The sequence below is a fragment of the Zonotrichia leucophrys genome, chromosome 2, assembly GCF_028769735.1.
Source record: "Zonotrichia leucophrys gambelii isolate GWCS_2022_RI chromosome 2, RI_Zleu_2.0, whole genome shotgun sequence".
Lineage (NCBI taxonomy): Eukaryota > Metazoa > Chordata > Aves > Passeriformes > Passerellidae > Zonotrichia > Zonotrichia leucophrys.
Window position 1 is genome coordinate 59,013,318 of NC_088171.1, and position 17,081 is coordinate 59,030,398.

Consider the following 17,081-nt stretch of genomic DNA (forward strand, 5'->3'; position numbering starts at 1 on the left):
GTGCGGCGGCCGGGGGGCGCGGGGCGGGGTGGGGTCGGGTCGGCGTGGGTTCGACACCCGACCATGGCGGCGGCGGCCGCTCGGTGGCCCTGGGCCCTGCTGTGCCTGGCGGCGGCCCCGCTGCTGTGCCCCGCGGCGGCCGGTGAGTAGCGACCGCGAGAGAGGGAGTGGGGGAGGCGGCTCCGCGGGTCCCTCTCTACAACATGGCGCAGGGGCGGCGTCGCCCGCGGGGATGCGGCGCCGCGGGACTCTCCTGTCGGGCCGCTGTCGGGGCGAGATGCGGGAGACGGGCAAGTGGGGGGACGCCGCCCCGCACCTGCTCCGCGCCCGGGAAGCGGCGGCGGCGCCGTCCTGATGCCGGTCCGGGCTGGTGCCTGCACCGGCTCCCCGGGGAGTGAGCGCGCCTGCCGGAATCCCTGCGGCCGGGAGCGGAGCCGGGGAGGGGCACTTCCACAGCTGCTCAGCGGCCGGATCTCCGGCATCCCGCCGGCAGCGTGACGGGCACAGACCTCCTCGTCTGCCCGCGCGGGTTCCGTGCGGCTGGGCCGCGATGTGCGCCTTCGGTGTCACGCTGCCTGCGGGTGAATTCCCAGGACTGTGGCTTGAAATGATCCAGATGGGTAAAACCTGACGCCTGGGTTTCCATATGCAGTGCCAGAACAGATTGTGTGTTCCGGGGCTCCCATTCCTTGTTTTCAGTAGAAGAGGAATATCGAACAAGGTCTCGAGTGTTTTAAAAAGTGTGTGCAAGACGTTTAATAAAGAGAAGGCTAGTGGTAAAATAGCTCCCCACATTGCAGATGTCTTGGCAATGTGTGCTTGCCGCCCAGAATTCCAGTCATGTCCAGGTTTCCCAGAGGATGGATGCCCTGTTTCTGGATATGTTCCAACCAGGCTTTATGGGGCTCTAAGAAGTCTGGTCTAGTGGAAAGGCTTAGAGCTAGCTGATCTTTAAGGTCTCTTCCAACCCAAGCCATTCTAGGAATCTGTGTGTCTGTAACTTCCTGGCAGGACCAAAAAAGAGCGGTGGCAAAAGAAAGCAGCTTAAGATGGATATTGGAAAACACCTTTTAATACATAAATGACATTGTTGTCATAGGAATGGAAACCTCAAAACACCTAATACTTTAAAGCAGAAGACTGCAGTCACTAAGGCATTTATGGGCATTTCATTGTTGGTCTGTAGTTTTGCTTTCCAGTGAGGCTTAGTTCTAGGAGGGAGACAGCAAAAAGCTAGTGGAATGAAATAGGACGTACTCTGGCCCAGCTTTCCTTTGATAAACCTACTAATATTGCAAGGAATTCATGCCCAAGTTCCTTCTTGATGGTTCAGTCAAAATCTGTTTGGTAAAGTGTTGTGAAAAAGACTTTTTTTGTTGTTGTTGTTGTTGTTGTGCCAGTGTGATAGATAGTTCAGATGCATCTCAGCAGAAGTCTGTAATCATTAAATGATCCTGTGTGTAAAGATGTGAGTGGAAATAAAGTTTTGAAGGACACCTCTGTCCTCTAAAACACTGGTCCAAAAACAGGAAAGTGAGGATGAAAATGGATATTAAGGCACTGTTTAATTCATTTTACATTTGCCAAGCTTAACTATGAATGAGCAAAATATTTGAATGGTAGGGGGTACAAAGCACAGCAGAGTATAATGCTAAAAATGCTGCTTTGATGTTTGATCTTTCATGACTTCTCAGTGCTTCAGTTGTTTGTTGGGGTTTTTTTAAACTCTTGATATGTTCATATCTGTGTTTCCTCTATGACTTCCATCCAGTCTTAATCATCCATCTAGTGAAACAATTTGCAGTTTTGTTCCCAGGTTTTTAGAAGAGAATTCAGTGAACAGCTATGTGAAAAGAGACCCCTGGTCTGATTTTCTTCACCACCTGTTCCTGACTGATTTCTTGCACTTTTCAGATTCTGTGAGATGATTCATTTTACAAAGGCACATATTCTCTGCAGAGATTTTTGATGGGTTTTTGTTCATTTTTTCATATTTATTCTTTTCTAAGTTTCCCCTGAGTTAATAAATTGAATTGTCTCATGAAGGAATTTGCCATGTGCCAAGCTAGTGCAAATTAAGTAGCAGAAATATTACTACAGGCAGAAAGGGAGTGAGATCTCATTTTGATGACGGTGAGTGTTCAGGGGTAACTGTGAAACTTATTGTAAGGATCTTCATCATTTTCAGAACAAAACTTGTTCATTTTTTGCCTTTTGGGGAGGAACGTTTCCCATCGTCATCTGTGGGGCAGAAAATTGTCCTGATAGAACATCAAGTGTGTACTTGTGTTCAGAAGTGATGGTTAAGTATTTCAAATCTTTTAAATATCTTTTTCCCTCTTGCTGCTCTTCCATAGGCTTGTCTTGTTGTTACCATGCAAAGGACAATTTAATGTGCCGTGATGTCTGTGAACAGGTAAGTTTGTTTTAAATTTAACTCCATCAGACTTGAAATTGTGCCTTTAGACAATGATGTAGCAACATTAAGTTTGTGAGGTAATGATCCTCTGTCTGGAGGCTATGGGTGAATTGTGAGATGTAATGGTATCAAAATGAGAACTTGGAAATTTTAGAGCCATAGTCCGCTTTCCTTTTGTAGTGAAAAATGGGTTCTGCTGAAGTTGAGGAGAAATAGGAATACCAACCTGAGGCCACAGTTTGGTCAAGAAGTGATAAGCACATTTTGGGAAGTGAGAGGTCTGAAGCTATTTTACAGAATTTATGAATCTTATGTGTCTCCAAGTTATGGGGAGTTCAAACTGAAGAACAAGATGCTGATATTATTCTTTCTTCCTTCAGGTTCTTGTTTGTCCACTAAGCATCTCGTTATGATATATGGCTTTGTGAGTGCAGCAAAAATCTGCTCACTTACTTTGTTCATAACACTTTGTTTCATAATGTTTGTTCTGAATTCAAAACAGAAAAGTATTTTTCCTTAACTTATGTTTAGATTTGTACCTGTGGGTAGTAATTAATACAGCTTTGTGTGTGTGGTTGCAGTTATTCATCTATGTAAGAATTTTACATCAGTAAAACTTACATCAATGTCAACACAGTTTTTATGTTAAAGTTGTGTTCTTAGATCATACCTGCCCTCTTTTCTTGTTTTCATTGCTTATTTTGGGGCTGTTTGAGTAATAAACCTGGTTATGATGAAATGTATGTTTATCTCTGATTGTACTATCAAAACTTTCACTTTAAATTGCACTTTTCCCTCCCTGATATATCTAGAGATTAGAGCCAAATCTTCTTTCAGCTTTCATATTGTTAGGCCAAACAAGGAAAAGTCTTACAGTGTCTTTGCATAAGATCATCTCTCAATTTCTATAAAAATTCTTGCAGCCCTTCCAGCATAATTTTCTCTCTTTTAATACAGGTAAGCAAAACTACATGGCATTATTAAAAAAAAAAAAGTGTGACACTCAGTCTTAAAAATTGTGTTCTAACTTGGATATAAGAGAAAGAGATCCATTCCTGTATATTAAAAAAAAAAATGGTGAATTTACAAGCTGCATTGATATGGCATTTGGAATTATCTGCCCATTTCTTTCTTGTGTTGCATTGATTTGAAGTTTCCAGCTTATCATGTGAATTCCAGTTGGCTCTTCATGAAAGGCCTCCAGCTTTTTACTGTCAAATTCCATCCCAATTCTGCTATACTGGTTCTAATTACTACATAGTTTTCTGTGGGTTTTGTAAGACACTCTGATCTGGCCTCATCTGGATCATCTCTCTCCACTCAGATAATCAGCATATCCAGAATCTTAGTAGTGAGACGTCTGGTAAAAGTCTGAAGAAGGACTGGTGCCTCCCAAAGTATGCTCTAAGGATCTGGCTTAGCTACCTCACATCAGGCTAGTGGCATCATTTTCCGTGTGATCCTTTGATGCGGTGCAACTGAAGGAGCTGTCTGCTGTTATTTTACTGGTTCTCATCTTCTGTAACTTAACTATTTTGTGCAGCTGACAGGAGGAAGAAATTTCATGCCTGTTTTTGTATATGCACTTGCAGATTAGATTTGGGGCCTTAGAGCAGATGAGGAGGAGTGATTTGTCGAGGAGCCATCTTGGCTTAACCAGCAGATTGTAAGCAATACCACCAGGAGAAACACTGCCTTCTGCAGGGCAAGGAGGCACTCACCTGCACTGGAGACTTTCTGGCTAAGGTGATTTGGTTTTCAGGGACTCAGATCTAGGATGTTGCAGGAATCACAAGGTTTTTTTGACCCTCAGACTGTTACCCATTGCCTGCAAATCTATATGGACACCGGCCATAGTATTGAGGGAGGCCTTGCCTGGGAGCCCAGGGACTGGGGTGGATCCAGGACACCCAGTGGAGTTGCCCTGGATCCTGCCAGTTAAGGAAGGAGGCTTGATTAAGGGTAAGGAATTCTACTAACCAGTAAATTGGCTACTGTGAGACTTTTGAAAAAGAGAATGTGGATTACAGGTTTGTTTGTCAACTAACATGGTTCAAACACCTAATTATTTTGCATTATTAATAAGTATTACTCTACTCTTAGCTTTAGTATCATCTCCTTTTCATGATTATTTGATTTGGCATGTCAGATACCAGGGCAAGGAATTAGTGGGCCCCTCTTTTTTTCAATAGACTTTTTTTCCCTAATCTTATTTCTGCTAAGTTTCATTAGTGATAAGTTTCCTGGCAGCATTCATTGTATACCATTCCAGAGGACTCTATCCATAGCCTTCTCTAAGCATAAGGACTGTCTGTCCCTGCTCCCAGGAAAACACCTTAATGTTCCAAGAATCTGATTCAGATAAACAGAGAAGTTACCAACAACCTTTCGTGCAGAAAAGATATGGTATAGATAGTGTAGAAGCAGGGAGATGTTTTATAAGAAGAATTTAGACCTTTTGCCAAGGCAAGTAAGGTTATATAGGAAAAGACAAAGCTCAGGTGGAATTGGACTCATAGAGAAGGTCAAGGGCAACAAGACATTTTATGGCAGTAGTTAAAGGCTGAAGAAGGAAAAAAAATGTAAAGCTATTGCTGAAGGAGGCGTGTGATTTAATGTCAGTAAATCATTCCTGGCCAACCTGGTTTGGTAATAAGGCTGGATTTCTGAATGAGGGGAAAGGCATGGATGTAATTTGTGTTGTCTGTAGCAAATTTTTAAACATTAATTCCCTCAATGTTTTTGTATCCATTTTAGGATCATATGGGTTTGAGGAATGGACAATTAGATGAGTAAAAAAAAAGTTGTAAAACGAGGCTCAGAGATAGAGGTTAGTGGGTCCTACTTTGCTTGTAGGCTAATAAGAAATGGAATACCAAAGGAGTCTGCCCTGGCACCTCTCCTGTTTAACATCCTTGTTAACAGCCTGGACGAGGTGACTCTCATTGAGTTTTCAGGCCATGTGAAGCTCAAAGTGTTGGTAATCTTAATGCTAGGACTGTCACCCTGAGGGACCTGGACAGATGGGAAGAATAAGCAGATGGACACCATGGTCTAGTCTTGTAGTTTACCCTTCGTTGAGCACAAGTCTGAAATAAATGATCTGCTGAGATCCCTTCCAGCCTGAATTATTTTATTATTCCATGACCTCAGAAGAGTTAAAATACTAATGCAGTTCTTTTTTTGCTCTTGTTTCTGAAACAAATGCTATTGTTCTCTTGATTTTCTTTCAATAAGTTTATCATGTTAGAATAGAACAAATTTAGACTAGAACTGTAATGTACTTTTGCTTCTGAAATTCATCTGTTTCAGTTATGTCATTTCCAGTTTCATATCACACATTAATAGGTCTGTTTCCATTCTTCTTGTTGACCAGTTTCTTGTTTTAATTTATTAGTAAAACTTTATTAGGCTGCTAAAGGAACAGCATCCTCAGTCTAGCGAGCTTCTCGGGTTTCAGTTTACCTGTGGGTACTATGCATTCCCCTGTTAGTTTTGATTGTCTCTTTAACTAGTCTTGGTTTTGTTCTACCTTTTTCTACAGAAATTATGTTTCAGGGGGTTTTTGAAGTTTAATTGCTTGAGGTCATGTAACATGTAGCAGAATGTTAATTAAGAAAATAGAGTAGGTCATGTAACATGTAGCAGAATATTAATTAAGAAAATAGAGTTGTATAGTATTTTGATACATGCAGCAGAAATCCTCTCATTAACATTGCCCTTCCACATTCAGTAGAAACTTTTTGATTGAAATGTTTGTGGAGGAAATTCTCATTCTCTTCTAAATAGAAAAGATTGTATCTCTATAAAAAGTAAAACATATTTGAAAAACTGCAAATATATAAAAAGAAATCCTATATTTGAATTCTGTTCATACTAACTGTTAGGCAAAGTTGTCAAAGAGTAGATATGAGAAAAACTAAAAACAGTGAAATAAATTGAAATAAGTATTTGATGTGCAGAACATTCACTGTTTTAAGGTGTGTTTTGTTTCCAACAGATTTTGTCTTCTAAGAGTGACTCCCGTTTGAAGCACTTACTGCAGCGAGCACCTGAGTATTGTCCAGAATCAATGGTAAGGCTTCTTAGAAAAGCTCTTCATATGAGGTTTGAACCTCAAAGTAGGATTTTTTTCTAAAGCCATCATAAATTACTTTACTTGCAGTAAGGTAGCATGCATAAGCTATAAAATGCAATGAAAGTCTTATCTGTGTTGTAAAAACTTGTGTGGTTGTCACTTGGATGTTAATGGTAGTGACTTAAATTAGATCATACGTTCCAACATGCGTATGGCACAAAGCCATGAAGTCTTGGGCAGAGACAAGAAGGCCTTGATAGCTGCACCAAATTGTTAATGGCCTTACCTCAGAAACTGAATGTCTTGGCTTAGAGCAAATTTGGGAGAGAATCTCCAAAGGGGCTCTGGTAGGAAAGCAAATTCAATCAGCCCTTCTCTCTAACCAGTCTGGGAGAATATACTTCTTTGGAGAAAAGTGGAAAAAAACTGTTTATTATACAACAAAACCTAAGCAATACTAAACAATAAAACTCTTTGCTGCTCCAAAAGAGATGAGAAACTGAGAAAACCCCATCCCCGGGTTGCAGCTCAGCTCACTCAGTCTCTGGTCAGCCCCTCTGGTGCTGGGAATGTCACAGGCCAGGCCTGGCCCGGGTGGGCCACAGGTGCAGCTGTCAGTGCTCTGGTGAGTGTTCAGCCCAGAGCAGGTTTCAAGAGGCCTAAAGAAAATGGAAAAAACCACAGTCCAGGAAACTTCTTTGCTTCAGCTAGCTAAAACTAACAAAAAGCCAAGGAGAGCTCTGTCTTGCTGTCTGTCCATCCGCAGACAACACAGTCCAGGAGCAGGAATGTGGAGAAGTGAGAGCAGTGTCTGGAAAAAATAAGCTGTGCACTTCTCTCCCCCCTTCACTCTCTGCAACAAGTCTTAAAGATGCAAAACTTATTATTCAGCATAACAGAATGAGACAATTGGGGATAAAAGCATCATATCGTCAACTCAGGACACTGAAGTAATGCTTTTATTGGATAAGTAAGATGATGGTTTCCTGAAAGTTCTGTCATGTCAGTAACATTCTTTAGTTTAACTAAAAAAAAAGAGTGTAACCCACTTCCTCTTCTAAGGATGATCCAATCAGGGAATAGATAAGTGTGGTCATTCAGATTGTAAATTTTAGAGTCTTATCTCTTGGCATCCTTTTGCAGTCAGAAAAGCCTACTTTCTTCTGGTAATTTCTGTTACTTTTGAACAGTATCAATACTGTTTGCAGCAAACCTAAAACATGCTCAGCTCAAGTGAGCAGTGAGTAAGAGTAATAAATCTGGGAATAACATTTAATTAGCAATTTCACAAGATTGTGTTCGCTTATGGATCCTTTCCTTCTGTGTGTCAAAGTTCATTCAGTTTTTTGTTTCTATGGGTCAATAGCTCTAAGGTCTCAGAAGGTTATAGACAGCTCCTAGTATGAGTAAAACCTGTCGTGAAAACTTGTTGAAGTGATGAGTAGCATTTGGTTTGGTACTGGTTTTCTTTATCTTTCATTCCCTGATAAGACAAGTAGTATCTTATCTGTATAGTAGAGAAGTGCTTCTGATAAGACAGGATTGGAGATTATCTGAAAGGGGGAAAATGACTCAATGATTTTTATAACTCCCAATTATCTTTATAAGTGACAAGTCAGTTGTCCAGTGTGGACCTTAAATTAATATCACTGAATGGGTAATATCTAGATGCATGAAATAGTTAACCATTTAACTCAATACTTTATTTGCTGCTCTCAGATATCTCTTCTCTTGTTAGACAGGTGTTCTGGTGCCATTTCACTAATTAACAGATGAGTTTTGATTTAATCAGATGGTCAATATTGAGCACTGGTTACAGACATTGTGTTGTGTGTGTTCCTTCAAGGAATGTGATATTGCCTGGTATTAATTTAAAAAGTAACTGTCAACACAAGACAGTTTTTCTTTGAATCATAGATGCATTTAGGTTGGAAAAGACCCTAAAGATCATTGAGTCCAACCATTAACCTCCTCATGAAATAAAGGAAGTCAACTGAATCAAAGGGATGGAACTTGCAGAAGTAGCAGCTCTTTACCATCTTCGTTTGATCTTGCTTTGGCTCTTGTCTAGGTAGAAAACCTCTACAGATACAGAGGAGGACAGTGTTAAATCATTAAATACAGATCCATTGCAACTTTGGAAAGTCATCAGTTCCTGTGATGAGAAATAGATAGATAGATAGATAGATAGATAGATAGATAGATAGATAGATAGATAGATAGATGGATGGATGGATGTGTCACTGTGTGACAATACAGTTTGTTGTGTCAGCGTGATTGAAGCACTTTTTAAAATTTATTTTCTGTATGTTTAGGGTATTTTTAAGCTGGTGGAAAGGAATGCTAGGACAGTAAGCTTCTCCACAGGTCTTAGTCCTAGACAAATCTTGTTCTTTGTTTAAGTTGCAGTTTAGTTCTGTGAACATTGATGGACAGAGTTGACTAGCTTGTGTATTTCAAATAACTGCATTATGTTATGCCCCTGCAAAAATGCTGCTTTTGATTCCGGAGTCTGTGCATAGCAGTCCTGTCATGGATGGAAGTGGTACTCAGCTTCTATCAGAGCACTTCTTTAAAATATATTTAAATATAAGAATTCTTCCAATCAGATATTTTAAAAAGTGAAAAAATGCTGAAATTGCTGGTTTGAGTCTGCTATAAACTCTTATTCTCTAGACATGCTTTTGCTTAATTGCATTTTTACTTTTCAGAGAGAAGTGTGGGGTTGTATAAATTCTTCTTTGCCAGGTAAGAAATACCTTTTGACTATTGAATCATGTTGCTTTTTCACCCTCTGTGTGTTTTGAAATTGTGTCTGCCACCTGCACCTATTGATTTCATGATAATTTAACTTCCATTGTGCATCTGAACTGCGTGTTGTTAAGTTTCCTCTAGTATATAATGAGTTACCTGTGCATTTTATTAATAGTTTTCTTCTCCTAGTTAAAAAATATTTAATATGTTTGTATAATTAAACATGTTCTTCTGTGATAAATCAGGGAAATATCAGCATGGTTTTTTGATTTTGTGACACCTTAACCTGATCTATAAAGCGGTTGATAATTATGACTTTACTCTAGGTGCAGCATAATTTGAGCAAAAACTGGGTAACACAGGGAGATAGTAAGAATTAGGCAAGCAATTTAAGTGCAGAGGCTCAGATTATGAACCAAACTGCTTGGTACACAGATGGATTTAGAAAGTGTGACAGGTTGAAGCTGGCCAAATGCCAGTTCACCTATGAGAAATAATTTATTCATTTTCCTCTGCTGTAGTTAAGCAGAGGCAGGGAAGAAAACTCATGGAGTGAGATAAGGATTAGGAGAAAACACTTTAGGGGCAAAGCAGGCACAAAACTTTAAGAGGTATAAAGAAAAAGAAATTATTAACAGAATTAAAGAGGATAATGAGAACTAAAATAAACCTTTAGAACACCTTTCCTCCCCACTCCAGCCTTTTTTTCTTCCCACCGACAGTGCAGGGAGACAAAATATGGGATTTTTAGTCAGTTTGCCACTTTTTAAGATCTTTCTTCTGTTCACTTAGTGAAAGGAGTCTCTTCTGCTGTGCCATGGGGTCTTTCCTATAGGAAGCAGTTCTCTGTGAACTTTTCCAATATGGTTTTAATTTTCATGGCTAATAATCTGCCCAGAACCTGCTTGCAACATAAAGTCCCTCTCACGGTTTGCATCTTCCCACAACTGCTTTTTGGGGGCCATTTAGTTTATGGAGTGCAGTTTTAAAGGATAAGCCATTCTAGAGTATAAAAGCAAGGTCGTCTTCTTCTATCTCTAGAGGCAAGGGCTCTCTCTCTCTCTGTTCAAGCCTCTCAGCAGATCACAGCTTCTCAGCATCCACATGCTTCAGCTTGAGGGCCTTTTCCTCATGGGCTGAGAGTGGATGCTGCATCCCCCCATGCATTTCATGAGTCACCGGGAAACAGTTTCTTGTATTATAGTCCTCATCAGAGCTGGCAGAGGAATCTCAGCTCAGACGCTTGGAGCACTTCCTCCTCTCCCTTTCTTTGTAGTGACATTACTGCCGCCATGTTGTTCTCCTCACCTGTCTTCTTCTTTTCTTTTTTCCTCACTCGGAGAGAGTTGGTGTTCATAGGTTTGTTTGTTCTCAAGTTCTGACAATTTGAAAAGATTCTGTAGAGTTCTGCAGCGCTGAAAAGTTGATATTGTCCAGGCTTTGCATCAGGGAATTGCTTGCTGTGCTCTCGCTGTTGGTCACGCAGTCCAGGCCCCACAGGTGCTCTTGTCACTGGGATGCCCCGGCAGGATCCCAGCAGCCAGAACGGGCCCAGCCTGGCCCTGCCAGGAAGGGGCTCAGCCGCAGCACCGACCATCCCTCCAAGGGCAGAAAGAGAGCTTCCCATGGTTTCTTCTTCTTTCTTAAATATGTTGTCATAGAGACATTACTGGCCTGTCTAACTGGCTTAGCAGTGTGCCAGTTCTCAGAGCCAGCCAGCCACTGGCTGTTCCTGGCATGGAGGAAGCTGCTAGCTGCTCCTCAGAGACAATCACTTCCGTGGCTGACTCTTTCCCTCTTCACCAAAAGTCAATTAATGCTGATCCAGCATAGAAAGTTAAAGCATAAATCACAACATAGGGCTGTAATGTTTAAAGGAGAGATCAAAAATAGATGAAATCAGGCTTAACTAGTCCATTGTATCGTGTAATTTCTAAAAGACTTTGAAATTACAAAATTAAAATGCTTTGAAATTAAAATGCTATATTTGGAAAAGTGGGAGTGTGCGAAGAGGAGGCTGTAACAGTTTTACAGCATCTGCTCAGACTCCCCCTCTCCCTCCTGTCCCCCCACCAGGCCTTGGAGGCAAGCTGTTGATTCCAGTGCTTGTAAACAAACTTTCTGTCTTACTGGTTAGAAACCTGTGTGCAATTACCAAGCTTCTGTCCTGTTGGGAGTCACAGAGGCACAGCAGGAAAGCTCCCACAGCAGGTGTGCTGTGAGGGACAGGTACAGGAAGATGAGAAGCAGGAGTTGCCCTTTATGTGAGAGTGTTGACTGGATTGCATGGAGCTCTGTTGGAATGGCTGGTGAGCCAGCTGAGAACAGCCTGTGGGCACTGGAGTGCACTGTACAGAGAGCCCAGCACAGGTGATGATGTGGGTGTCTGCTGCACACTGCCTCATCAGGCTGAAGTGGCAAATGAGGCCTTCTTTGTGCAGCTGGAAGAAATCTTGTGGTCACATGCCTGGTGTTTATGGGCACCTTTAATCACCCTGGTACCTTTAGAAGAGAAAGCACATGAGGGCACAGGCAGTCTACTTGGAAGAATCCCATGGGCCGTGGAACTGGAGAAAAGGAGGGTCCAAGAGAGCTGCTTGACTTTCAAGGATCACCTTATCCAAGCTCCACTTAATGCATGGTGGGATTAGAAAAGCCAAAGCCTATCAGGAGTTGATTGTGTTGAATAATGTGCTTGGCAGCCAGAAAGCTTCTTGAGCTACATCAGCAGAAAAGGAAGACTGAAGAAAATGAGAGCCTGCTGCTGAATGAGGCCAGAAACCTGGTGACAAATGACACTAAATAGCCTGTGGTCTTCTTTGCCTCAGTCTTTACTGGTAAGATGAACCTGCAGGATTGCCAGGTCCCTGATCAGTCATAAAGTCCAGAGCAAGGAATACTTGTGTTTGATGGAGGAGGATAGGGTTGGGTATTGGGAGGAGATAATGCGGACTTTGGAGAAGAAGGGAAGAAAGCAACTTCGCTCCTGCCTCTAGAAAGGGCAGGGAGGACCTGAGGAACTCTAGGCTTGGACAGTTTTACCTCAAACCCAGGAAGATAATAGAGCAGATCTTCCTGCAAACAATTCCCAGACACATCGAGAACAAAGACATGATACTCTATAGTCAGCATGGATATATGAAGGGTAAACAGTGCTTAACCAACCTGATGACGCTCTATGATGACTGCCTTTTTAGATGAGGGGAAAGCAGTGCCTGTTATCTATCTCAGCTTCAGTAAGGATTTTGTCACTATTTTTCATGACTTGATTATGGTCAAACTGATGAAGTGTGTGTTGAGTAAGTGAGCAGTGCTGTGTCATAAGGTTTGATCAGCGTCACAGAGGGAAGCTGTAGGCCCGTATCCTGAGGGTTGATGCTGGGTCTAGTCCTCTTTAACATCTTCATTGATGATGGGGCAGAGTTCACTGTCAGTGTATTCGCCAGTGATGCAAAAGTGAAAGGAGAGGTTGCTAGACTAGATGGTTGTGCTGCCATTCACAGGGATGTTGATTAACCAAAGGTATAGGCAGACAGGAACCTCATGAAATTACAGAAAAGGAAATGCAAAGTCCTGCACCTGGCAAAGGCCCCAAGCTCCACTGCACACAGGAGGCCTGGCCAGCTGAAAAGCAGCTTGTTAGAAAGGTACCTGGGAATCCTGGTGACCAGCAAGTGGAACGTGATCCAGCAATGTGCCCTTGTAACAAAGAAGACCAACGGCATCCAGACTGCATCAGTGTTGCCAGCGGATGAAGGGTGCTGATCCTTCCCCTCTACTCAGCATTGGTGAGACCACATCAGGGATACTGTGTCCAGTTCTGGGCATTTGGGACAGGGAAACGATGAACACACTAGAGCAAGTTCAGCAAAGGGCCACTGTAAAATGACTGGAGCTGGAACGTATGAGGGCAGGCTGGGAGTTTGTGTTAGGCAAATACATGATGTGTTATGGCTCAGCAATCTGTATGGTACAGATGAATAGGATGAATGATCGTAACTGTGGGCTCCAGTCAAATGACCTTGCACTGGAGGTATGTTTTCATCTAGAAATGCAGGTAACTACCTTGACAACAAAATTAATTTACAAGTTACTGTATTAAGATTGAAGTTCAGTGTTTCTTGAGAGTGTGACATCAGTTTATTCACAAGCTTCTCTGCTGGTTGGGTATAACCTGGAGAGAGAGCCACTTGCCAAGAAAACATTAACAACAGCTAAAAATTATTAGCCTTCTTAATTTGGTGTGTATTTGTAGCTCGTTTCATTCTTTTATTACCGTTTAGTTCCAGTATGTTTGAAACCACAGGCCCTGTATTGCAAAAACTGTGGATGCCTGATTACTCACTGGTGACTGCTCCTTGGTGACACTGCTTCTGAAGCTGTCCAGCTGTATTTACCATGTGTTTCTCCTGGACACAGCTAGTTATTGCAGCAGAAATTTCTGGAAATCTTTTTTCATATTGCACATGATGTTTCTTTGATGTTTTTTTAGATTGCTTATGCCTTACATTATCAATCCTACTAATAAACATTCTACCAAACATTACTGTTCTGATTGAAAGGAATCCCCACACAGGAATTTATGCAGAAGTGACTGATGTGTTATTTTATGCCTAAAGCAGAGTACAGTGAGTGGTTGATTTGGCAATTTACCGTACATGTGTGTGAAACCTAAATTCCAGATTCTTGAACACTGATTGCAAGCTACTGATGTGTGCAGTACAGCGATCTCTTTGACACTGTCAAAAAGGTGCTTAACCTTGCAAAAATGAATTCTGCACCCCAATTGTGGCAGTGAAAGGTGAGCTATACTTGCAGTTGTTAGTGACCTTCACAGCTGCTTTGGACTAGTGTGAATTGGAAAGCTGAGGCAATGCTCTGAATAGATGTCAAGAGGATTTCGAGTCCTCTTGAGGAAAGACCTATGGATCATTGGCCTGCAGAGGGTCTGAACCATTCAGATGGTCAAACTGACAGAATACAGGCTACAACCAGAAGCTGTAGTGCGCCTTTGCCCCTCTACTCCCTCCACTTGCTGAGCAATGGTGCTACCTTACTTGTGTCAGGCATTAAGCTTTTAATTTGTATTTTAGTAACTGTTATATGTATTTTAATTTCTACAGGGAATGTGTTTATTTTGCTTTGCGCAGATTTTGCTCCTCCTTTATAAATTTGCCATTAGCACATTTTCTTAATTTACTCATTGGAATGTCATGAAAGACAGATGCTGGCAAGACTTTGTATGCCACCTGTGTTTGTAAAGATGATCAAGTGTGTTTAAAAGGCAGTTTTCTTCATTATAAGTACCAGTTGGCCATTGTTTTCCATTAATTGCAATTATTTTTTCTTACTTTTTCCAACACTTTTTTCCAAGTGTTTTCGTGGCATTTAAATTTAAGATCTTACACCTAGCACTTTCACTTCCCCTTTTTAAAACTGGACATCCCATGTGGCTCTTCTAAATAGGCACTTCCACTGGGCTTAACAGCATTTTTTTAAATTAGGTTGTTGATACTTCTGCTTTTTGATTTCTACATAAAGAATATAATTTATGTATGTAGTAAAGTACTGCTTTAGTTTTTTAAATATTTGTAACAAAAATGAGTGGTTCATTTGAGTTAAATAATTCTACCTCCTGTCCTAAAATAAAGAATGTAACAAGTCCGTCACAGCTGCTGGGCAGCTGCATACATCAAACCTTCCCTTTATTTCTTTAAGGTTAGAGAATAGATATAAAAATGCATTCTTTTATTTTATTTCTGGTGTTTAGAAAACATTGGAAAATCTGTATTTATTATTAAATTAAGAGGATGAAACAACTTATGGCAACAATTTGCTTCTTACCGTATTTCTATGTAACCTTGTGGTAAGAAATTATGATCATGCGAAGACTGAAATAAATGGATTAAGGGAGACAGGAAGATGGGAAACTTCTATTGGCAATAGTTCTGGCTATGGAACCATGTTGCTGGGGAGATAAATGACAGAGGAAGTGTTGTGGATTAGCCCCAGCAGGCTGCTCATTACCACCCCAGTGTTTGCTCATTCTCCCATCTCTGGGAAAGAGGGGAGAATCAGAGGCAGCAGTGAGAAAACCCATGGGTTGGGATAAAGGCAGTGTCCATTTTAAAAATGGAAGGAAAAACAAGAAGGAAAGGAGGAAAAAACCCAAACCCAAGAAAAATGAGTGAAGCAAAAGAAAATAGTTGCTTACCACCAACCAACTGATACCCAGCCAGTCCCCAAGCAGGGGCGGCCCCTGCCATCCTCAACCCCCAACTTTTATGGCTGAGCATGGTGCCATGTGGTATGGACTGTTAGCTGGAGTCAGCTGTCCTGGCAGTGTCCCCTCCTGACCTCTTGTGCACTGTCAGCTTATTTGTGAGTCCCTATGAAAAACAGAGAAGGCCAGGGTGCTGCCTGCATTTGCAGTAGCTAAAACATCCCGGTGTTATCGATGCTGTTTTAGTCAGAAGTCCAAAACATAGCCCCTTGCCAGCTCAGCTGAAGAGATTTAACTCCATCCAGACCAAAAGCACCACAGGAAGTTTAGAGAAGGAACACGGAATGTTTTTTGCATTGGCAGAGTTGGTAGAGACGTGCTATTGAAAAAAACAGCAGGGTGTATCTGTAAGAGATGATGCTGTAATGAGATTTTTTTCCTGATATTTTTTGTTGGTTTATATTTCAGATTAGATAGGCTATCAAAATCTAACATTTCCATTGAACGTATAATGCAGTTTACATAAAGCCTCTTTATCCTCAGTGTGTGGAAGGTACTTCATTAATTGCTGGTTTCAACATTTATGAAAACGCAGACTTGTGGTTTTTGCTCGAACTTGGTTTGGAATTCCAATAAAATGTAATTTGTATATAGGCTTCTTGAATGAGAACAGGATTATCAAATCTGAAAAGTAGAGGGAAGGAAAATGATGGCATAGTTTCTCTTTCTACTCTAATAAGTCTGCTATCTTATTTCCCAAGGAGTTTTGAAGAAGTCTGATGGGTGGGTTGGTTTAGGATGCTGTGAGCTGGCTATTGCCGTGGAGTGTCGGCAAGCGTGTAAGCAGGTAAGGCTTTCACCCTACTGACTGAATCCAGGCTGGTTCTGCAGCTCTCTTTGCTTGTGCTAAACTTAATCCTGACCTCTTGTCACAGTTTCTACATAAAAGTTGTTACTTTAAAATAACATTGACCAAAAGGCAACGCGTGGCTGCTCCTAAGCTCTTTTTTTTGGTAGTGTCATGTTTAGTGATACAACATTGTGGTTACAGCCCCAAACAGATTTTTGTGCCTCTTCAAAGAGGTTTTTGTTTATATGGAAGAAAAGGGGGCTTTTTGGTGTTAATAGAGCCACTGCTTTTGTCAAGTAACAGTTTTAAGCATAATTTGTAAATTTAGCAATGACCTCTTTATTAAAAATCTGTGAAGCATTTAGTGACTTTTTTCTCCTAAATATGTGTTTGTGGCTTTAAAAACATCTTCAAAATCTAGGAGCATATTTGTGTTTATCATCATCCTTGTAATTCATTTGTGGAGCACAGATGTACTTAATATTCATATTTGTGAATGTTGCCTATGTAGTCTTAATCTTGACCAAGCAGCCTACAGCAAACTGCTGTCATAACAAAAAAATTCTACTTTCACCCAAAAGCACAGGGTTTAAACTATGTGGCAAGAGATGAGCAGTGAGTACAGAGTAGTGTGAGAGAAAGATGAGTGAGTAAACAAGCTGGATACTTTTGATCTTCAGAAAATAAGATGTGTGTTTATTCGCAAATGCATTTTTAAGCCATGTTTTCAAATATGTCCTAATGCTTAAGTGTCTCC

The 17,081-nt window shown here is 41.2% G+C and overlaps 1 protein-coding gene across 2 annotated transcripts in view; it reads left to right on the forward strand.

Moving 5' to 3' along the window:
• The window catches only part of RECK (reversion inducing cysteine rich protein with kazal motifs), a 50,810-nt gene continuing 33,729 nt past the window's right edge, over nucleotides 1–17,081 (forward strand). For both annotated transcript variants that reach the window (XM_064705115.1, XM_064705116.1), the window contains exons 1-5: nucleotides 1–142; nucleotides 2,358–2,416; nucleotides 6,420–6,494; nucleotides 9,209–9,245; nucleotides 16,236–16,321. In XM_064705115.1, the coding sequence (XP_064561185.1) occupies nucleotides 64–142; nucleotides 2,358–2,416; nucleotides 6,420–6,494; nucleotides 9,209–9,245; nucleotides 16,236–16,321 (336 nt within the window). In that variant the 5' untranslated portion in view covers nucleotides 1–63. The remainder of the gene's footprint in view (nucleotides 143–2,357; nucleotides 2,417–6,419; nucleotides 6,495–9,208; nucleotides 9,246–16,235; nucleotides 16,322–17,081) is intronic.